This window comes from Rattus norvegicus, chromosome 7, assembly GCF_021556685.1.
Source record: "Rattus norvegicus strain SHRSP/BbbUtx chromosome 7, alternate assembly SHRSP_T2T, whole genome shotgun sequence".
NCBI lineage: Eukaryota > Metazoa > Chordata > Mammalia > Rodentia > Muridae > Rattus > Rattus norvegicus.
In genome coordinates, this window is record NC_141540.1 from 12,822,395 (window position 1) to 12,847,245 (window position 24,851).

The 24,851-nt window shown below is 39.1% G+C and overlaps 1 protein-coding gene across 1 annotated transcript; it reads left to right on the top strand.

Annotated features, from left to right (window-relative positions):
- Positions 1 to 659: 659 nt before the first annotated feature.
- Znf658b-ps1 (zinc finger protein 658B like, pseudogene 1) lies at positions 660 to 19,961 on the top strand. The gene is made up of 3 exons (XM_087559904.1): positions 660 to 769; positions 2,549 to 2,649; positions 19,262 to 19,961. Exons 1-3 carry the CDS (start codon positions 660 to 662, stop codon positions 19,882 to 19,884), a joined length of 834 nt encoding a protein of 277 aa, XP_087416030.1. The 3' UTR covers positions 19,885 to 19,961.
- Positions 19,962 to 24,851: the final 4,890 nt, after the last annotated feature.

The following is a 24,851-nucleotide window of genomic DNA, read 5'->3' on the forward strand; positions in this document are numbered from 1 at the left end:
ACTACCCCACAGACTTCTCACATGACTCAATTCCTGAACTGTGTTCACTCCATTTTTTTGCAGGTAGTCAACAGCCTGGTGGTTGATGGGGAATTGTTAAACAACTGGTATATGAGAATGCTAATACAGCATGCCAGACTGCCATCATCCTTTAAGAAAAAAATAGAGATATCAATTACCTCTGCTTCTTTGCTGATATTGGTCTCCATATTCACAAGTGTTCTCTCTGGCCACTGCCCTCCAATGCCAAAAGGTGCCTCAACTATTGGCAGCCAATGAGAGGAAAAATGAATAAAGATAATGGTAACAAATCTTTAAATATGATCGTTTTGGGCATTTTAACTGACAATGTCTACAAAGCTCAAGTCCTGATGGCTAAATTTCCAGGTTTATACTCTCATTGTAAACAAGGAAATTATTGGGGAAATGAGTATAGATACATGAGTTGTGGTGAAGAATGGCCACTTATTTATTGATTTATTTGTATTTTTTTCATGGAAACTTCATGAAGGCCTCAGACTTATTTTCAGGGGAGAATGTCAACCCAACAGCCATTTTTAGTGCCCACCATTCCTATGCACCAAAACTTTTCAGGAAAAATCTTATACAGCTTGAGACATGACCTCAGTCTCAACTCCACATACATATTAACACAAGAAATGGAGGTCCAGATCACACCTACTGGAATATTTGGGCCTTTTGCCATAAGGAGTGTCACCATAAAGGACTTGCAGATTTTTCCAGGAACTATAGAATGGGATTATATTTGGTGAGAATAAAGCTATGGCTTCTGTTCCTCTTGGCATCCAAACTTTAGGAAAAGGACAATGTATTGTTAACGGTTATTGAACAAAGTTTAACTGGATAAAGTCTGTTCAGGAATGTGGCAGAGAATATCTTCGGGTCCTCAGATGTGTACTAGATGGAACTGCTAAAGAGGAACACCAGGTCTCTATGGATAGTAGGTAAGAAATTTGAGGGATTGCTAGACACTGGTGTCAATATCTCACTTCTTTCTCATCAATCTTGGCCTTCCCACTGGCCTATTTATGGCACCCAAGCAGAGCTCAGAGGAGTAGGAGTTTCCCATGGGCCTCAAAAAGTTCCAAAATTCTTAATTGGAAAACTCATGAGAGTAAATCAGGTTCCTTCCAGGCATACGTGCTGTGAGTGCTGGCGGTTCATTTTTGAGATGTTGTTTAAAGCCTAGGCATGCCCAATACCCCTGCTGAACAGATGATGTTCTCACAAGGATCAACTGCTGGAAACAGTCTGGGAAAGGAGTTGCAAGAAATAACAATTTTGAAATCCTATTCTAAAATGTAACAGACAAGACTTGGTGTATTTTTGCTAGGAGCTCCTGAATAGTATCGTGATGATCCTGTAACCTGGCTTTCTGAAGATCCCCATAAAAAAATGAAAGACACCAGTCTCCCAGCCATTACCCTTGGAACATCTGGAAAAAGAGCAGATAAAAGAATCTGACCATGGACACGATTCTCCTGTTTTGGTGATGAAGGAGGGAAATGGTGTTTGCTATAGGATCTGTATCAAGTGAACGTTACCACAGGATTAACTGGACCTTTACAACCAGGCTTTCCACAGCTGTTACTATTCCTATGGAATGACTTATTACACTGTTAGATTTAATGGACTGTTTCTATACTATACTTTTGTATCCTAAAGATTGTAAAAGATTTGCTTTAAGTGTACTTTCTTTTTTAAACTTATCTGAACCAATGGAAAGTTTTACAATAGGAATGACAAATAACCCAACTTGGTGTCAAAAATTTGTTGCTACTGCTTGGAAGTTACACTCATATGGATGACATTCTGTTTTGGCTAAAAATAATAAAATCCTAGAAGTTATTTGTTGAGGTAAAAATTGGATTAATCAACTATAAATTCATTATAGCCCCCCCATAGAAATCAATGTATTATTCCAATCTTCTATCGAGAAAAACTGATAATGCCTTCAACAGTCATTCTTATAGAGTTTAGAAAAGACATTGGAAAATTTGAAATGATTTCCAGAAACAGGTAGGGGACTTGAATTGGATTAAACCTATGTTAAAAATTCCCACAGCACAACTGCAACTTTTATTTGATGTTCTTAAGGGGAATCTTGATCCTCATCTCCCCAAAACTGCAGTGAACTTGCATGTACAGTATTAAAGCAGGACAAAAATGCATTTAGGAATACTCAGGTTCAGCATATCTCCTAAGTTCAGCATATCTCCTATTCCTATACTGTTCCTGCATTATTAGCTATCCTTTCTCACAGCATCGCTATGGAACTGTTCTGGGATAACAGGCCAATAGAATGATACATTTCTTTATTAATCCAAAAAAGGTTTTCATTCTATTATTAGCCTGTGGTTCCAGGATTGATAATTCTGGGCAGGTCTCACAATTATTTGGTCAAGAACCAATAGAACATTTTTTTATGATAAGAACAGTGGAAATTTTAATATCTGAATTCTTCAGATAATGTAGCACTGGCTTTTTCCACAGATCCCTTTCAAGTTGATAACCATTTTCCTTTTAGTGAACCTATTGATTTGTATAAAAACAAGCTAGTCTATTTCCTAAATGTGCTTCAACAGATACTCTCTGCACAAGGAGAATTTATAGATGCCACAAAGGCAGGTAAGGGTGCCCTGATTTCTAGAAAAGCTTCACTGATTTTTACCTGCTCGGGTTCTTCAATGCAACAGACAGAATTACACATGATTTACACTGGTTTACAGTGTGATGCTCAATCTCTGAACATACACTCTGCTTCAAAATATACAGTCCTAGGGTGCAATGCCTAGAAACAACACGGTCATTCATCAGACTCCTCTATTCATGAGTCACTACATGTGTGCACCACTATACCTACTTCACATATGTTTTTAAAATGACCCATCACTGAAGCAGAGAATGAAAGGCTAATGTAAGATGTAAACAGGACCCTCTGTTTTGAATAGTAATACTTAGAATTTTACAATCTATTAATTACATCTATTATTAATTAAATCTATTTAATTAATATTAAATAATATCCTGTGTTCTGAATATTTTGCTTAATTTCTTTGCTTTGTAAATTTCATCTTTTTAAAATTTCTAAATTGTGTGTATACACCCATGGTGTGCATATGCTAGTTAGTGAACAACTTACACGTCTCTAGTTTCTCTATGTGCAAAACACCAATCTTATCAAATTTGGTGCAAGTGCCCTAAATTTGTGGGACAATGCATTTGTTTTATTTCAGTTTCAACAATATTTATGTTACAATCCGGTGTGTTGTATGCATAAAACACAAGTATATTATTCAGAGAAAAACTTGCATGAGTAATGTGGCTATCCAAGAGAATGAAGTCAGGTCAACAAGGTTAGCAGCAACCACCTTCAATCCCTGAGCTAACTCTCTGGTATTCATTGTCATTCTGAGAAGATGTTAAGAAAAAGTATATTTTCCTTAGCATAAACTTACGTTATATTAAAAAATAATGACAACATAAATAACATTTTCATTTACACCAAGATTTTACTATTTAAATTGTCATGAGACAGTGGGTTCTTTTATTCTTAGATGACAATATGTTGGCAATTTGAAAAGGAGACAACATTTTAATGATATAATATCTGTACTGTTACTCAAGCACCAGAGAGAGAGCTCAGTGCAGACAATGACTGTGGTTTGAAATAGTATACTTCATTTATTAGCCTTCTGGGAAATTTTCTTTTTTGTCAGTATGTATTCTTTCATGCTTTTGAAGAGTACCAAGATATGCAAAAGATATACCACATTCCTTACATTCAAAGGGTTTCTCTCCAGTATGATTTTTTTCATGCATGTGAAGACTACTGCGATATGAAAAGGTTTTACAACAATACTTACATTGAAAGGGTTTCTCTCCACTATGAATTCTTAAATGTATTTGAAGATAGCTGGAACAGGCAAAGGTTTTACCACATTGCTTACATTCATATGGTTTCTCTCCAGTATGACTTGTTTCATGTAGTCTAAGACTACTGCGATATGCAAAGGCTTTACCACATTGATTACATTCATAAGGTTTTTCTCCAGTGTGAGTTCTTTCATGCCTTTGAAGATGACTATGATATGCAAAGGCTTTACCACATTGATTACATTTATAGGGCTTCTCTCCAGTATGAATTCTTTCATGCATTTTAACATGGCTGTTACGTGCAAAAGTTTTACCACATTGACTGCATTTATATGGTTTCTCTCCAGTATGAATTCTCTCATGTATTTGCAGGGTACTGTGACATGTAAAGGCTTTACCACAATGATTACATTCATACGGTTTCTCTCCAGTGTGAGTTCTTTCATGCTTGTGAAGACTATTGCTATATGCAAAGGCTTTACCACATTGATTACATTTATAGGGTTGCTCGCCAGTATGAATTCTTTCATGTATTTGAAGATTACCATTACATGAAAAGGCTTTACCACATTGACCACATTCATAGGGTTTCTCTCCAGTATGAGTTCTTTGATGCTTGTGAAAATGACTTTTATATGCAAAAAATTTACCACACTGATCACATTCATAGGGTTTCTTTCTAGTATGAATTCTTTGATGTATTTGAAGGTAACTAGGACATGCAAAGGATTTACCACATTGGTGATATTCATACTTTGTGTCTCTAGTGTTCATTCTACATATGTGATGATGACGGTGAAATGTGATGAATTTATCTCCTTCATTATATTCATAGGGTGTTATTTTGGAATTAGTTTTTTGGTGTAATTGTAAAGAGGCTTTATCACATTGAATACCATCATAGAGGTCCTTTTCATTGTAGGTTGTGCTCTGTATTTTAAGATACCTATGATGGTTAAAGCTTTTACTACTTGGCTCACATCCATTACTTCCTTTTGCCAGGTGAGCTGTTTTACATCTTTGAAGAGAAAAAGAAGAACTGAGTGCTTTCCCACACTGATTGTATTCATAACATTTTCCTACAGTCTGAGTTATACTACATATGCAAAGTAAACCAGGACAGAGAGAAGATTTTCCACATTCCTTGTACGCATAAGGCTTTTCTCCAACGTCAGTATTTTGATGTATTCCCACTGAATCTGGAAAACCAATTACTTGTAAACTTGTGTCCCATTCACCTTGTCTTCTCACAGTGGGGATGATATCACATCTTCTAATTGTTCTGGGAAAGAGAGAAGTATACTGCTTCTTCCCATAGCCCTTTGCTTTACATGTACTATATTGAGAACAGTTGAAATACCTATTAAAAGAAGAACAACAAATAAAAGATGCTCATGTTGCATTTACACAGTTTAATGCTCTGTTCCTCATAAACATATGCTACAGGGAGAGGGAGTGGTTGAAACATTTTAGAACCCTTACTAAAAGTAGGTTTTAAGAAAGTCTGAGCCAAAAACCCCCTGCATGATCTTTAACACTTAGAAGTAAAACTCAAGCAAGGACTACAAGAATTGGTAACACCCAAGGGAGCCGACTCCACATAAAATAAGTGTAAGTCTACAGGAGATGTTTCTTAGACAAATGTATCTTGGTAATATTTGCTCCTGAGAAAAGAACATTGTCCAGATGTAAGCCAGACTTTGGCTTCCTCTAGCATCTGCCTACAGTCAAGTGAGACCAGCCAGTATTGTTTTAGCATAAACATGAAATGATGGATAAATATCTTTTCTCTCCCCATTTGGAAGCCACATGGATGGGGCATCATGGTGACTTTTTGCTATTACAAGAGCTTACAAAGTGGCTGGTTTTGGAGTCATTTTTCTAGAGAGTAACCTTAGAGATACTAGGAAAACCAGGAATCTAATGGAAGGGGCCCTTGTAATCCTAGGAAGAGACCAATGAGTTTGGACATTTTAATCCTTTTAAGTCACAAGTCAAGGACACCTGACAGTTGAGATCTTTTAAAGGATCTCTGATGGGTACCCCAACACTGACACTGAATACAAATACAACTAGAAAAGCCAGAGGGGCTATATTCCCAATCCTAATAAGGTTACCTCTTCAGAGTGGGTGGGATAAGAATCAGAGGTAGTAATTTTGTAGGCAGGTTAGGATAAAATGGCCTCAAAGAAAAGAAGCCTGTTGCTTTCTTCTTTTTTTTAAGATTTATTCATTTTATTTTTAGAAGTACACTATAGCTCTTGAGAAAAGAATGTTGTCCAGATGTAAGCCAGACTTTGGCATCACTCTTGTCTTCATTGGATCTCATTTACGAATGGGCATTGGATCCCATTTACAGATGGTTGTGAGCCACCATGTGGTTGCTGGAAATTGAACTCAGGACTTCTGGAAGAGTAGTTAATGCTCTTAACCAGTGACCCATCTCTCCAGCCCCAATCCTGTTGCTTTCTTGACTAAAAGGCAGAAGTGTCACTTGAACCATTAGCATTTTCGTTCTTACTAAAGTTTAAAGATGCAAAAGTGTTTTCAGATTTCTGATCTCTGAAATAAGTGGGTTTACTTGCTTTAGGAAGGAAAAACAGTAATAGTGATGCAATCTTATTAAGAGTGGAAACTCCAAGAAGGAGAGAACAGAATCTATGGCCTGTGGGCAGGTTTAACATTCTACTAGAGGCAAACCACTATCTAAGCCAAGAACCATTCTATGAAGCAGGATTCACCCTAAGTCATTGTCACAGGAGACAGTTTCATGAACAGAACACCAATGGTTATGGCTCAGACTCTAAGATCAAGAAGTAAAATATGGGACCTCAGGAAACTGCAAAGCTTCTCTAGCAGACGACACTGTCGATAGGACAAAATGGTAGCCTACAGATTGGGAAAGGATCTTTACCAATCCTACATCAGACAGAAGATTAATACCCTGCAATAGTATCTAGGGATACTTTAGTGTCACCATGGTAGTGCTGGGAACCAAACCCAGGTCTTCTGCAAGAGCAATAACTATTCTTATCTGCTCATCCATCACTCTTGTCTTAAATGTGACAGATTTTCAAAAATTTTCACACACACACACACACACACACACACACACACACACACACACACACACACACACACACTGAAAACTGGGGTTAAGGAAATTGAAGTTTGCTTTAAAGTCTGTCCTTGGAAGTTGGGAGATGACTCTGATGAACGTTGGTTGGATTCAGTCAGCCTGACAAAAGCTAGAGTCAGACTGTCCTGTGGGCAAATGTGTAGGGTATTTTATTGATTAATGATTGATATCATAGTGCCCATCAGCTGTGTTTGGTGCCATCCTGGTAAGTAATCCTGACATGTATAAGAGTGGAATCTTAGCAAGTCATGAGATCAGAGTAGTTTCTTAGTCAAAGTTCTATTACTGTGAAGAGACACCATGACCACACCATCTCTTATAAGGAAATCATATAATTAGGGCTTGCTACTATTTTCAGAGGTTTGGGCCATTATTGTCATTACGGGGAGTACGGTGGCACACAGGAAACATGGTGCTCAATTTGGAGCTATGAACTCCAAATCCAGATCCGCAGGCAGCAGGAAGAGAGACACTGGGCCTGACTTTGAAGCTGCAAAGCCCATCTTCAGTGACTTGCTTCCTACAAGGCTTTGTGTACTCCATCAAGGCTAAAGGTTTATGATGGTTTATATATGCTCTGCCCAGGGAGTGGCACTATTAGATGGTGTGGCTCTGTTGGAGTAGGTGTGTCACTGTGGGAGTGGGCTTTAATACACTAGTCCTAGCTTCCTGGAGGTCAGTATTTTGCCAGCAGCCTTCACATGAAGATATAGAAATCTCAGCTCCTCTTGTACCATGCCTGCCTGGATGCTGCCATGTCCCTGCCTTGAGGATAATGTACTGAATCTCTGAACCTGTAAGCAGCCCCAATTAAATGTTGTCCTTATAAGAGTTGCCTTGGTCATGGTGTCTGGTCAGAGCAGTAAAACACTGACTAAGACAAGGTCCTAGTCTCTATTTACACAGCACTACTCTCTAATGACTGCACATCCAAATGTATGACCTTGTGAATACCATTCTTATTAAAATTACCACAGTCAGAAAGCAGCATTTACCAAGTTGACAGCATATGTGAAATGCATAAGCCTATAGTTTATATTTATGTCAGGGGTCTTCATTACAAAGGAGGTTCTTATGTGGCTAGTGAAAGACTTTGTGTACTACATACCCAGGATACATTAGTTCATACATTGTGAATGAAAGAAAACCAAATTAGTGGGCATACAATCTAGGGAAATTACCTTTCGCTAACTCACTCACATGGGTAAGTGCAAATGTAGTTGGTTCACTTCAGTCTGGTGGTATTATTAAGACACAGTCCATTTGGCTTAGTTTCTGTAAATCATAGAACACTGAGCAGGTACCATTTGAGGAGGAATTATGCCACTGTGGGGGCAGGCTTTATGGTCTGCCTAGGCTCTGGCCAGTGTGAAATGAATGTGCCTCCTCCTGGCTTCTTTTGCACAAGAGTCTCTTCCTTGCTCCCTGAAAATCAAGTATAAGACTTCTCAGCTGCGCCTCCAGCCTCAAGTCTGTACACTGCTTTGCTTTCTGCGATGATTCTAATGGACAAAAACCTCTGAAACCATTATCAGCTCCAATAAAATGTTGGCCATTATAAGATTTGCCTTGGTCATGGTGTCTCTTCATAGCAATAAAACAGTAACTTTAAGACGATAGTTAGTACCAGGGACTGGGGTTTTGCTATGATAGACCTGACCATCCTTTTGTTTGGAAACATGTGGATATGGAGATTTTGGATTAAGAAAGTGAAGGAACCAGCCTAGCTGGATCCTTTTTGTGAACAGACTTCATTTTATGTCTAGTATATCCTTAGTTTGAACTTAGTATTTGGATAAACCACAACTTGTTCCAGTAACCCCCCTTGATAATGGGAAATGGCAAATGTCATGTTCAAGTTATCTAGGTGTGTGTGTGTGTGTGTGTGTGTGTGTGTGTGTGTGTGTGTATCAAGTTTATGATGCTAGCTAAACTGATATACAGACTATGATTTCTGAAATGTTTTTCATCTGAAATGTCAACCAGTTATGTAATTGCCAAGTTGGAAGTCACCTCAACCTGCTTAGCACCCAGATCAGCACCTTTTCTACCTATCCATGGCATTGGATAGGTTGAAGACATCTGAGCTTGAGCTTGAATAAAGACTCTTGGCTTTTGCATATAAGCTAGGAGTTGACCCTCTGGTGGTCTTTGGTGGCCTGCAGAGAGCCCAGAGTCTGGTCATAACCATGACAGTGGAATGGTTTAAGTTTGGTCCATACACGTGAAAGCATAGAAGACAGTAGTGCTGAGGGTGATTCGAACTCTGAAAGTCTGGCCAAAGAGATGTCAAAGGAGACCTTTAATGACTGCTTCTATTTCCTTAGGAGTTATGGGGTTGTTTAACTGGTTTATCTGTTCCTGATTTAACTTGGGTACCTGGTATCTGTCTAGGAAATTGTCCATTTCCTGCAGATTTTCAAGTTTTGTTGCATATAGGCTTTTATAGTGAGATCTGATGATTTTTTGAATTTCCTCTGAATCTGTAGATATGTCTCCCTTTTCATTTCTGATTTTGTTAATTTGGACACACTCTCTGTGTCCTCTCGTTAGTCTGGCTAAGGGTTTATCTATCTTGTTGATTTTCTCAAAGAACCAACTTTTGGTTCTGTTGATTCTTTCTATGATCCTTTTTGTTTCTACTTGGTTGATTTCAGCTCTGAGTTTGATTATTTCCTGCCTTCTACTCCTCCTGGGTGTATTTGCTTCTTTCTGTTCTAGAGCTTTTAGGTGTGCTGTCAAGCTGGTGACATGTGCTCTTTCCTGTTTCTTTCTGCAGGCACTCACAGCTATGAGTTTTCCTCTTAGCACAGCTTTCATTGTGTCCCATAAGTTTGGTTATGTTGTACCTTCATTTTCATTAAATTCTAAAAAGTCTTTAATTTCTTTCTTTATTTCTTCCTTGACCAGGTTATCATTGAGTAGAGCATTGTTCAACTTCCACGTATATGTGGGCATTCTTCCCTTATTGTTATTGAAGACCAGTTTTAGGCCGTGGTGGTCCGCTAGCACGCATGGGATTATTTCTATCTTTCTGTACATGTTGAGGCCCGTTTTTTGACCAATTGTATGGTCAATTTTGGAGAAAGTACCATGAGGAGCTGAGAAGAAGGTATATCCTTTTGCTTTAGGATAGAATGTTCTATAAATATCTGTTAAGTCCATTTGGCTCATGACTTCTCTTAGTCTGTCTACATCTCTGTTTAATTTCTGATTCCATGATCTGTCCATTGATGAGAGTGGGGTGTTGAAGTCTCCTACTATTATTGTGTGAGGTGCAATGTGTGTTTGAGCTTTAGTAAGGTTTCTTTTACGTATGTAGGTGCCCTTGTATTTGGGGCATAGATACTTAGGATTGAGAGTTCATCTTGGTGGATTGTTCCTTTGATGAATATGAAGCGTCCTTCCTTATCTTTTTTGATGAATTTTAGTTGAAATTGATTTTATTTGATATTAGAATGGCTACTCCAGCTTGCTTCTTCTGACCATTTGCTTGGAAAGTTGCTTTCCAGCCTTTCACTCTGAGGTAGTGTCTGTCTTTGTCTCTGAGGTGTGTTTCCTGCCAGACAGGTTTAGTGCAGAATTGTATCAGACCTTCATAGAAGACCTCATACCAATATTATCCAAACTATTCCACAAAATTGAAACAGATGGAGCCCTACCGAATTCCTTCTATGAAGCCACAATTACTCTTATACCTAAACCACACAAAGACCCAACAAAGACAGAGAACTTCAGACCAATTTCCCTTATGAATATCGATGCAAAAATACTCAATAAAATTCTGGCAAACCGAATCCAAGAGCACATAAAAACACTCATCCACCATGATCAAGTAGGCTTCATCCCAGGCATGCAGGGATGGTTTAATATACGGAAAACCATCAACTTGATCCATTATATAAACAAACTGAAAGAACAAAACCACATGATCATTTCATTAGATGCTGAGAAAGCATTTGACAAAATTCAACACCCCTTCATGATAAAAGTCCTGGAAAGAATAGGAATTCAAGGCCCATACCTAAACATAGTAAAAGCCATATACAGCAAACCAGTTGCTAACATTAAACTAAATGGAGAGAACCTTGAAGCAATCCCACTAAAACCAGGGACTAGACAAGGCTGCCCACTCTCTCCCTACTTATTCAATATAGTTCTTGAAGTTCTAGCCAGAGCAATCAGACAACAAAAGGAGGTCAAGGGGATACAGATCGGAAAAGAAGAAGTCAAAATATTTGACTATTTGCAGATGATATGATAGTATATTTAAGTGATCCCAAAAGTTCCACCAGAGAACTACTAAAGCTGATAAACAACTTCAGCAAAGTGGCTGGGTATAAAACTAACTCAAATAAATCAGTAGCCTTCCTCTACACAAAAGAGAAACAAGCCAAGAAAGAAATTAGGGAAACGACACCCTTCATAATAGACCCAAATAATATAAAGTACCTCAGTGTGACGTTAACCAAGCAAGTAAAAGATCTGTACAATAAGAACTTCAAGACTCTGAAGAAAGAAAGTGAAGAAGTCCTCAGAAGATGGAAAGATCTCCCATGCTCATGGATTGGCAGGATTAATATAGTAAAAATGGCCATTTTACCAAAAGCGATCTACAGATTCAATGCAATCCCCATCAAAATACCAATCCAATTCTTCAAAGAGTTAGACAGAACAATTTGCAAATTCATCTGGAATAACAAAAAACCCAGGATAGCTAAAACTATCCTCAACAATAAAAGGACTTCAGGGGGAATCACTATCCCTGAACTCAAGCAGTATTACAGAGCAATAGTGATAAAAACTGCATGGTATTGGTACAGAGACAGACAGATAGACCAATGGAACAGAAGTGAAGACCCAGAAATGAACCCTCACACCTATGGTCACTTGATTTTTGACAAAGGAGACAAAACCATCAAATGGAAAAAAGATAGCATTTTCAGCAAATGGTGCTGGTTCAACTGGAGGTCAACATGTAGAAGAATGCAGATCGATCCATGTTTATCACCCTGTACAAAGCTTAAGTCCACGTGGATCAAGGACCTCCACATCAAACCAGATACACTCAAACTAATAGAAGAAAAACTAGGGAAGCATCTGGAACACATGGACACTGGAAAAAATTTCCTGAACAAAACACCAATGGCTTATGCTCTAAGATCAAGAATCGACAAATGGGATCTCATAAAACTGCAAAGCTTCTTTAAGGCAAAGGACACTGTGGTTAGGACAAAACGGCAACCAACAGATTGGGAAAAGATCTTTACCAGTCCTACAACAGATAGAGGCCTTATATCCAAAATAGACAAAGAACTCAAGAAGTTAGACCGCAGGGAGACAAATAACCCTATTAAAAATGGGGTTCAGAGCTAAACAAAGAATTCACAGCTGAGGAATGCTGAATGGCTGAGAAACACCTAAAGAAATGTTCAACATCTTTAGTCATAAGGGAAATGCAAATCAAAACAACCCTGAGATTTCACCTCACACCAGTGAGAATGGCTAAGATCAAACACTCAGGTGACAGCAGATGCTGGCGAGGATGTGGAGAAAGAGGAACACTCCTCCATTGTTGGTGGGATTGCAGACTGGTACAACCATTCTGGGAATCAGTCTGGAGGTTCCTCAGAAAATTGGACATTGAATTGCCTGAGGATCCAGCTATACCTCTCTTGGGCATATACCCACAAGATGCCCCAACATATAAAAAAGACACGTGCTCCACTATGTTCATCACAGCCTTATTTATAATAGCCAGAAGCTGGAAAGAACCCAGATGCCCTTCAACAGAGGAATGGATACAGAAAATGTGGTACATCTACACAATGGAATATTACTCAGCTATCAAAAACAATGACTTTATGAAATTCGTAGGCAAATGGTTGGAACTGGAAAATATCATCCTGAGTGAGGTAACCCAATCACAGAAAAACACACATGATATGCACTCATTGATAAGTGGCTATTAGCCCAAATGCTTGAATTACCCTAGATGCCTAGAACAAATGAAACTCAAGACGGATGATCAAAATGTGAATGCGTCACTCCTTCTTTAAAAGGGGAACAAGAATACCCTTGGCAGGGAATAGAGAGGCAAAGATTAAAACAGACACAGAAAGAATACCTATTCAGAGCCTGCCCCACATGTGGTCCATGCATATACAGCCATCCAATTAGACAAGATGGATGAAGCAAAGAAGTGCAGGCCGACAGGAGCCGGATGTAGATCTCTCCCGGGAGACACAGCCAGAATACAGCAAACACAGAGGCCTATGCCAGCAGTAAACCACTGAATTGAGAATAGGACCCCCGTTGAAGGAATCAGAGAAAGAACTGGAAGAGCTTGAAGGGGCTCGAGACCCCATATGTACAACAATGCCAAGCAACCAGAGCTTCCAGGGACTAAGCCACTACCTAAAGACTATACATGGACTGACCCTGGACTCTGACCTCATAGGTAGCAATGAATATCCTAGTAAGAGCACTAGTGGAAGGGGAAGCCCTGGGTCCTGCTAAGACTGAACCCCCAGTGAACTAGATTGTTGTGGGGAGGGTGGCAAGGGGAGGAGGATGGGGAGGGGAACACCCATAAAAAAGGGGAGGGGGGATGTTTGCCCAGAAACCGGGAAAGGGAATAACACTTGAAATGTATATAAGAAATACTCAAGTTAATAAAAAAAAGAGAGAGATTTCAAAGGAGAAGCATTTCAGTATGTTGCTTAGACATTATTCTTGTGTTAAAGATTGTAGCTGGTCTTTGCCCTTGTTTGAAGAGTCTTCCTGAGGCCAAGGTGAAGAGATTTAGAGCAATTGCATTGGCAAAGGAAATCTCACAACAGCCTAGTATAGACTCTGTCCTGTTCTTCACTCTTATTACAAAACCATTTTGCAAAGGAGGAAGATGAGGAAGGACAGATACAAAACATATGGTTCAAGGATTAAAGTGGCACCAGGAAGTGGAATGGAGATAAATCCTGAGTTCAAGCAGGTAGATTGAAGATATTAAATGGAATTAAAGGAATGATGACCTCGGACAAAATCTTTCCAAACAGAGCTTACTTTTTACACATTTGTGTTTGTTTTAGGTCATAGTTATATCAGATTTAGCAATATTATGAACTAATTATTTTTCATTTGGACATAATGAGATATGAGTGTGTGTCAATTTGATAAATGATGAGTTATGATGTCTTTTCTCTTTTCTCAATTTGACTGTGTCTGGAATGAACTACAATCCACAAGTGGCGGGCACAAAAGTGATCCAGATCTCCAGGCAACAGGGTAACATGTTTTGATCAAATCTTGAGTCTGAAAGATACAGACTTTTGATCTGAGTCTTGAGATGTGATGACACATTCTTTTGGTCCAGATCAAAACAAGCCTTTAATACAGATCTTGAAATATAGTGGTTATGCTTATAATGATCTAGGAAAGTAAAAATGGGGTCTAGGTTTGATGGGCTTTTATCTCAATACTCAGGAAACAGAGGAAAGGAGATCTCTGAATTCCAGGCCTGCCCAGTCTACACAGTAATTCTTAGGTGAAGAAAAGCTTAGGTCCATATATGGAGTCAGTGGTATGCAGATGTCTTGACTTGAAGGCCAGCCTGGTCTACAGAGCATGGTCCAGGTAAAGAAAAGCTCAGGTCTAAGCCTCTTGTTGAGTACATTTAAACAAAGCAATCAGGAGACAGAGCCATGCGCCTCTTTCAGTTCAAGGACAGCCTGGATTCTAGAGCAGATTCCAAGTCATCCAAACTTGGGCAGTGAAGGCAATCATGGAAAACGGAAAGCTGGTGAAGATGTAATTGAACGAGGGGGCCATGTTCCAGCCTCAGCAAGCAGCAGAACTTGGCCACTTAGGCCACATGGCTTTGGCTTTGGAGCCTCAAATAGATGTGGTTACAGAATCTTCCCTTCCTGCCTAAGGAAAGCCTGGAGGCTAGATATATAGTGTGGGTCTGTCTTAGTTAGGGTTTCTATCGCTGTGAAGAGACACCATAACCAATGAAACTGTTATAAAGAAGAACATTTAATTGAGCCTGGCTTGTAGGTTCAAAGGTTCAGTTTGAAATCAATCAGGAGAATATTGTCATCCCCAGGCACCTAGAAGGGAGCTCTCAAAGCCCACTCCCACAGTTGCACACTTCCTCCATCAAGGCCACACCTACGACAAGAAGGCCACACCTCCAATAGTGCCACTCTCTGGGCCCAGCATATTCAAAGTACCCCATTCCACTGTGTGGCCCCATAGGCTTGTTTAGATGTGAGTTTATAAAGGCCATACCCAAACATAGCATCGTGTAAAATACATTTTGTCGAACTTTGAAAGTCCCCATAGCCTATAGCAGTCTCAGCAATGTTAAAAGTCCAAAGTTCAAAGTCTCTTCTGAGATTCATCCAATCACTTAACTGTAATCCCCTATAAAGTCAAAATCAAAAGGCAGATAACATACCTTAAACATCACAGGATATAAATACCATTCCAAAATGTCACAGTGAGGAAATACTAGAAAAAACAAGATAAAAACCACCTTGGCAAGCTCCAAACTGCGTCTCCAAGTCTGTATCAAAGTGTTCGTCAGATTTCAAACTCCTTTCATCTTGGCTGACTGCAGCACAATTCTCCTTGTCTGATTACCCTCCCTGTTAGCAGCTTTCCTCAGCAGATACCCACGGCTCTGGCATCTTGAACATCTTGGGCTCGCAAAGGCAACTTCAACATTACAGCTTCTTGCTCGAATATTTGGAATCCACACATCTTTTGGGCTCCTCCAAAGGACTAGCATCACTTCCCCAGCTCTGCTCTCTGTAGCATTCTAGGCTCTGGTTGAGTCTACTCCACTGCTGCTGTTGTTCTTGGTGATCATCCCATGGTACTGGCATTGCCAATACACTGGAGTCTTCTGCTGCAACTAGGCTTTACCAGTAAGCCTCTCACAGGCTCTCTTCATGGCGCCAATCCTCAACATTTTTCACCTGACTCCTTCAGTCCTGGACCATCAACTGCAACTAAGGCTGCACTGCACCTTCACCAATGTCCTTCCCTGGCCCATCATACTACCAGGCCTTAGTTGTTCCTCATGACCCCTTTATACCGTCAAAACCAGTACCACCTGGGGTTGGGATGCATGGTGTGAAATTCACAAAGAATAAAATGTGTCCCTTTGGTATTTTCTTAGTTATTGATTGATGAGAGAGTATCCAGCCCAATTTGGGTTGTGGTGGTCCTGGCTTGTATAAGAAAGCAGACTCAGCAAAACACGAGCAATAAGTCAGGAAGAAGCACTTCCATGGTCTCTGCCTCAGCTTCTTCTGTCTCTATGTTTCTGCTCTCCCTGTTTTTGACGACGAACTGTTGTAGAAAACTGTGAATGAGACAAAATCTTTTCTACTCACTTTGCTAAATATGCAATGTTTGTTTAAATGCTCACTCATATTTCAGAGAGTATAGGATCCACCATACAGAAAACAGCTAAAAATATCGAAAAGGAAACAATGCCAGAATATTCCTTTTCCATGGCTTGTATATTTCAAAAGAACTCAAACATGAAAAAAAAAGTACAGGCTCTTAGGTATGGTTGGGCAGACACAAGAATGGACATCACAGGTGGAACAGAGCAATCACAACAGTCTTAGGGAAAAACAGGCAGGGAGACTTCCAGTGGGCACAGGCATGGTATGAGGCAGTAACACCCGGCTTCACTTGTATCTGCAACCTCCTGCAGTCATAGCTCATTAGTGAGAGCAGATTGCTTAGTCCCCAGAAATCTACTATTCATTGATCTGCTTGAGTGTCTCTTGGTATTATGTGTTAGTAGTCATAACTCTTGCACTGCCCCATGGAATTCAGTGGGCCCATAAATGAGATGTGTGATCATCCTTTTCTGTTTCCTTCTTAAAACACTTGGCGACTGCTTTTGAATGTCTGTGATATGGAATAGATGTGTGGAGCACCCAGAATTATGTAAATATCATCTCAGTGAAATGTGCATTTTTAGTGCAGGCAGTCTCACCATTTTCATGATGTATGTATGGACTATTTTAGGATGCAGTGACCTATGAGGATTTGCATGTGAACTCTCCAGAAGAGTGGGCTTTGCTGAATCCTTCTGAGAAGTGTCTCTACCAAGATTCTTACCTCACTGTTATAGTTAAGAATGTGAGTTTTCCTTCACTTTCTCAACAAGGGGTCTAGCCTTTCTTGGTTATTTGTACACTTTTGTAATCTCTATTGTCAAAGAGGAAGAATGTAGTAAATAACGAGACATGGTTCTCAGATTCACCAGAGATATTAAGTTAAAATTTGCACAGTATCAAATAATATATTATAAATTTTCTGGTACTATATATTAGGCTACAAATGGGAAGACCACAATATTGAAGAACGTTATCAAAGTTCTCGAAGATATAGAAGGTAATTTTCATGTGGAAGCTGATATAAATGCATCACTGAAGAAAATTTAATGTGCCCTGAAGTTTTGAAGAAAATCAACAGTGGAAATAAGCACACTGATGAGCACTCAACTCTCAGAAGACTGTGCCCTTTCATTTCATTTCATTTCATTTCAGGGAGTTGAGCTATGTTTGTAAGGGATTCTTCTAAGAAAAAAGACAACCAAACAAAAACTTAGCCCATTACACTCTTTTAGTCATAGCCCCATGATAGCCATGTTGCAGAACTGTCAATCTATTTAGTTTCATCCCATTCAAGAATCCTTAAAAGCATGCACATTGATTAGGGGTCCAGTGAGTGTCCAATACCTTTTATAAGCAAACAGTCCATAGTAAAGCTAGTGTCACGCTGTACTTTCTGTGACTTTCCAAAGTTTAGTGATGGGAACAGTTTATGGGAAACAAGAAGGTTGTTGTCATGGAGAAGCCTTAATCCCTATAGCACATGTCTATGCGGGAGAAAAATTTCACAGATATGACTGCAGTGTAAATCCTTTTATTTTTTATTTCTCTTTTAATAGGTTTAACATTTGTCACTCTGAACCCCAGCCTTGTGAGTGTAAGGGATATGGAAAGAAGCAATGTACCTTTGCAAGTAACAGTGTTCTTCAAACAGATGAAAGATTCCACACTGAAGGGAAACTCTGTGAGTGTAATCTGTGCACTAAACCCTTTCCAACTTTTGGTAGTCTTCAACAAAATGATAGAAGTCATCCTAGGAAAAAACTCTGTGAATATAATCAATGTGGTAAAACTTTTCCAAGTCACAGTTCCCTTCAAGTACATGAAAGAACTCATACAGGAGAGAGACCCTATGTCTGTAATGAATGTGGTAAAGCCTTTTCAACTCGCAGTCATCTTCAAATACACCAAAGAACTCATACTGGAGAGAAACCTTATGATTGCAGTGAATGTGGCAAAGCCTTTGCAAGTAAAGGTAATCTTCAAGTACACCAAAGAACTCACACAGGGGAGAAACTGTATTGCTGCAGTGAATGTGGTAAAGTGTTTGCTACTCACAATAATCTTCAAATACATGAAATAATTCACACTGGAGAAGAACCCTATGAATGTAATGAATGTGATAGAGTCTTTGCATACAGCAGAGCTCTTAAAGCACATGAAAAAACTCACATTGGAGAGAAACCCTATGAGTGTCACCAATGCAGCAAAGCCTTCGAAGTCATCAAAAACATCATACTAGAGAGAAGCTCTTTTTATGTACACAATGTGGTAAAGCCTTCATAAGTGAGAGTGTTCTTCAGAGGCACGAAGGAACTCACACTAGTGAGAAACCATATGAATGTAGTCAGTGTGGTAAGGCCTTTACACTCCTCAGTTATCTTCAAATACACAAAAGAACTCACACTGGTAAGAAACCATATAAATGTGATCAGTGTGGTAAAGCCTTTACAAGTCATGTTAATCTTCAAAATCATGAAAAACATCACACTGCAGAGAAACCCTATGGATGTAATCAATGTGGTAAAGCTTTTGCATATAGTAGTAGTCTTCAAATACATGAATGAAGTCACACTGGAGAGAAACTTTATAAATGTACTCAGTGTGGGAAAGCTTTTGCAAGTCGCAGTTATCTTCAAATACACCAAAAGAGTTCACACTGGAGAGAATCCCTATGAATGTAGTCATTGTGGTGAAGCCTTTGCAAGTTGTGCTAGTCTTCAGAATCATGAAAAACATCATACTGGAAAGACTTTATGAATGCAACCAATGTGGTAAGATCTTTGCCCATCGCAGTAATCTTCAGGTACACGAAAGAATTCATACTGGAGAAAACCTCATGTATGTCAGCAATGTGGTAAGGCCTTTGTCTTAAAACGTGATCTTCAAATACATGAAAGAACTCACACTGGAGAGAAACCGTATAGATGTAAGCAATGTGGTAAGACCTTTGTATGTAGTAGCAGTCCTAAAATACATGAAAGACATCACACTGGAGAGAAAGCTTGTGAATGTAATCACTGTGGTAAAGCCTTTTCAAGTCACAGTTATCTTCAAGTACACAAAAGAGTTCATACTGGAGAGAAACCCTATGGATGTAATCTTTGTGGTAAAGCCTTTGTAAGTCACAGTTATCTCCAAGTACACAAAAGGGCTCATACTGGACAGAACCCAAATAAATGTAATCAATGTGGTAAAGCCTTTGTAAGTCACAGTTACCTTCAAATACATAAAAGACTTCATACTGGAGAGAAAGCCTATGGATGTAATCTTTGTGGTAAAGCCTTTACATATAACCGAGATCTTCATAGGCATGAAATAATTCACACTGGAGAAAAACCTTATGGATGTAATCAGTGTGGTAAAGCCTTTGCAAGCCGCAGTTATCTTCAAATACACAGAAGAGTTCATACTGGAGTGAAACCATAAGAATGTACTCAGTGTGGTAAAGCCTTTGCGTATCACACTAGTCTTTGTAATCACAAAAAATCTCACACTGGACAGCATCCTATAGATGCAATTGATGCAATGAAAGTTTGGCTCATCAGTATAATCTTGAACCACATCACAGACTGAATATTTGAGAAAAACCCAAGACATAATCAATGTCATAATACCCCTACATGTCATAGTCTTCTTCAATGTCATGAAAACGTTCCTACTGGAAATAACCAGTCCAATAAGTGTACTAAAGCCTTGTACACCAAGCACAGTTTTCCCACTGAGCCATCTTCTGGTGTTTATAAAAGATTAGCAGAACTATTTCATCCTAAAAGAATTGTCTTGTTTTCTTATTATAAATAAATTGTCAACCAAGAATAGAACAGCACAATACTTTGAATAAAAGAACCTATCTGCAAATGACAGTTATCATCTGCCATCCATTTTACGGGTTATGTTAGTTTATTCTGAAGACTAAATATTTTTTCTTAACACTTTCTAAGAAACACAAATGAATGGCAGATTATTTTCTCTGGTTAAAGGAGGTTGTAGCTAAGGCTGATGATCTGTTTATTCTGTGAGAGACAAACATTATTTATGCAAATTTTCTCTGATTACTATAAGTGCTATTTATGTCTTATGCATACCTACACAGCATCACATACATAAATATTTTTGAAACTTGAAAAAGGACCAGTGAGTTCACTCAACAGTTGAAGATACTTACTGCAGAACTTGACTACGTGGGTCAAACATACACAGAGGAAATAGGAATAGACATGTGTAAGTTGGCTTCTGGCTGACACGTGCACATGCTAGCACAGTTGTATGCACCTAGGTAAAAGCTACTGAACATGAAATTAAGAAAATAAAATAACCACAGCATTGAGAACACAAATGATTTATCAGTTGTAATTTTTACAATGTTGTATTCCAAGGGGTGCTTCAGTGATCAGAGAATGAAGGTTTGTGCATAAATCTTACGTAATCCTTTCAGTCTGTGACTCACAGATAGGTCATTGTCAAAATGCCTCAGTCAGGTGTAGAGGTACTTGTACTTGGGAGATAGAGGCAGATGGGCTTCCCTGAGCCAGGCTAGACTACAAGTGAGTTCCAGGCTGGCATGGTTATATATAGAGACCCTGTCTCCATATATATATATATATATATATATATATATATATATATATATATATATATATATATATATGTATGTATATATATATGTGTGTGTGTGTATGTATATATGTATATATATGTATCCCTTCATGGATCTTTTCCTAGTATAATCTGAACTCATCTCTGCTCAACTAAATCTTTTGTTGTCTTCACTCTCATTGAAAGAATTGCTAAAAAACGACACTGAAAATCAATATCAGAGTCTATTCACAGAAGGATAGGTATCCATTCAGTTCTTCAGTGGTCATTTATCAGGGACCCTGATAGAAGACCAAGGGAATGATGGGGTCTCTCCATTTCCTGCATTATAGTTGCATACTTGTGGTCTGGAATGCTGACACAGTAGTACTTCCTAGTAGCCACATCAGATAGGTCAGAACTACCTCTAATTCCTGACATAGTTCTGATATATTCTTCTGGCTTTCTTGGGCAGAAGGTTGTAAAGACACACACATACACACACACACACACACACACACACAGACACACACACATATGACTCCACACTTTAAAACATTTATATACAAATGTAAAAACTTGTTATATTTTATATATGTTTTTATATATATCTTATTTTTATACATGTTAATATATGATATATTTTTTAGAAAATTAAAATAATTTATGTGTATTATTGAGAAACAGTCCTGGAATGGAGTTACATGAGAATTCTGAGTGCTTGTGAAAACACGCTTAGAAAACAAAAGAAGATTCTTAGGACCATAGTTTCTTCAAATCACAGCTTTGTTCTTGGAATGTGTTCATGCTTCATTGAGATGTAGCAGATAGAGTGAGATTACTCCTTACTGCTTGTAGTTATTCATTTACAAGTTTATAGGAGGCTTTATAGGCTTGTTTAGGAAAACATGTTTGTCACGTGTTTGTTTTCTTCATTATACACAGCTTTGTTCATGAGAACTTTACTTGGACGACATTTCTTAATCTTCATAGTATAAATTCCTTTGAGTCTGTATGAAATTGGTTGTTGCATGAGACTTCAGTATAGCTCTCCTATTGGCTCAGTTCCTCCAGGTTACCCCACATCTAGACCACTGAGAAGAGCTGAACTGGGACCAAATGTTAGCCGTGAGGGACGTGATAGAGTGATGGGGAGAAGCCTGGGAAAGCTTTGCCTCTTTTCATGCTCATGCATTAGTTTTGAAAGAAAGAAGCAGTGTGTACATTAAGATGAGTTCTATTAGAGTTCTTGCAAGTCATTTATGATTTTAATCCCTAGTTTTCATGAGAAGGACTTTAGATGAAGAAATATGGGATACAGTCTGAAAGAACATTGAGGAGCTAGGGGAGAAGATTCCTGTTCAGTTTTGGTTCCTGGACCATTAATTTGGACCGTTTTCAAAATACTTAAAGAACATAAAATGGATATTAATCATAAGGAAGCAATAACAAATTTTTGAATGAATCAAAACTGGATAATTAAACCTTAAAATTGGTTAAGGATGTGGGAGGAGGGAGGGAAAGAGAGGGGAAGGGAGAGAGGGAGTGAGGGAGTGAGAGAGAGGGGTGGGGAGAGAGGAATACCGTTCAGGTGACAACTTTCTTACTGTAGTTCCTTTTAGATACGGATCCTTCAGTGTCTGAAATCTCCCTGAAACACAGGTTATGGAACTGTTTCATCAACCTAATTTTAAATTCTGACTGGTTCCTGATGAGGACTTTGGAAAGCTTATGAAAGAGCTAACTTTACAATCTAGAATCCAGAAGGAATACAGGTGTGTGAGAAATACTCCATCATCTGAAGCATCTGTCACAAGAGCTGTAACTGCCTGGGAAGAGAACACTCTCCCAAAGCTTTCACCACCACAAACTCCCCTGTATTTCACTCACCAGCCATTGCAGTCTCAGAGCAGCAGTGGCAGTGGAGGTGGTGGAAGCCGTTCCCCCTCCCTGCTCATGCCTTTTCCCTTTCACCTGAACCCTCCTGCTGGGCCAGACCAAAGGTCTCTGTAGATAGACCTGTGAACAGACACCAGGTTGGCCTGCAACTCACCAATGAGGCTGAAGATGACTTTGAATTCCAGAGTCACCCTCCACTGCTTCCTCTGTGCTGGGGTGATAGTCATGAGCTGCCATGCTTGGTTTATGCCCAGCTGAGGATGGAACTGTTAATTCCACTGAAGGAAAGTAAAGACCATCACCCAAATTCTTTGGTCTAATTAAGGAAGCTGCATTTTCTTTTTTTTTTTTCCTTTTTTTTTTCTTTTTTTTTTTTTTTGAGCTGGGGACCGAACCCAGGGCCTTGCACTTCCGAGGCAAGCGCTCTACCACTGAGCTAAATCCCTAACCCCGAAGCTGCATTTTCTATTAGGGCAATTTCTATAATGCTGGGTTTAAGAAAATAGCATCAAATGCCACCCCCACTCCAGTAGAGTCTGTGTGACATGAAGCTCTTGTGCTTCGTTTCTATCCAGAACAGAGGCGTGTGCCTGGAACGGCTTGGCCTCCTGGAGGTCCTGGCCGTCTCCCTACAAAAAGATGATGACCAGGGTCTATGCTTGTGGTGGAGGTGCCTTCTGTGTTCTAGCCTTGGTGATCTTAGCAACTTGAAGCCTTTAAGTCAACAATATCTGATTTTAAGAATATAGCAGTGTGGGAAGATGGTCATGTACCTTTAGATGTCTCAGGAACTGAAAGTTCAGAGATTGAAACATCTCACACCATCATGATCCTGATGAACTCAACGGCTGTGATGAACACAACTGCTGCACCCATTAGTTCCCAGCAAATAGGAGAGAAATTCATTGCAGCTACTCAGAACATGACTGTTCCAGAAAAGCCTTTCCCCCCTTTTGGCAAAGTTTTGTTTAGCATGATTCAGAATAGTAGTGACTCTTTTAGAAAGATCATGGATAAGTTCCAACAAGTTGAACAAACTTATCAAGAGTTAACTAGAAGGAAAAGAGAAGCTAACATTGAGCAAGAAGTGAAATAAATTATAGAATGGTTACAAAAGTTTCCTTATTATTCTGAGGGGCTATAAATATAAAGTTTAAACTTTAAAACAAAGGTAAATGATGAATGCATACCTGGTGCCCACAAGCCTGGCAGTATAATTGCAGTTTTTTAAACTATTGTTTGCAGCTGAGAACTGTTTCCTGGACAGTATGTTCAGCTTTCCTCTTTGCAAGGGACATTTGGTGGGGTAATGAATAATAGCTGGATGATTGCCAATTATGATGTACCTGTTCTAACTGCTTAAATCTGTGCCAAGAAGTAAAGATTTTTACAGCAGCACACACCTCGAGTTTGTGTCTGTCATGCTGAATCAGTTCTCTATCTGAAATCCAAGCCTTGGTCCCTCTGCTGACACACTCCCTTGAGTGGTCTGCAGCAATCAAACACAGAAGAGGGTGGTGGTTTTCAATGTTTGGTGTATTTTCAGAGGAATTTTAGTACATAGGAACTTGGCTGGCTATTTCAAAATGATGTGGAAGAACATCTTATCAGAGTATATTCAATGTGTGAGTCAAACTCCATACAGTGGTGAGCATGCCAAGTTCCAGAAACAGGTTAAAGCAGAGTGAACATTGCAGCAAACAGAAATGAACTTATTATAAGCTCAAAACAAAGTGGCTTCTATCCTTAAAATGGAGTCAGGCTGGTCCATCAGAACCTAGAGCCCTGTGCATCCTAGGCCAGGAGTCTACCGTTGAGCCTTGGCCCCAGCCTGGCTTCTTCCAAATGTTAGTATTGATGTCCCTCTTTTTATATCCCTCCATTCTTCACACAATGTTAAAGACCACAGTTCATCCAGA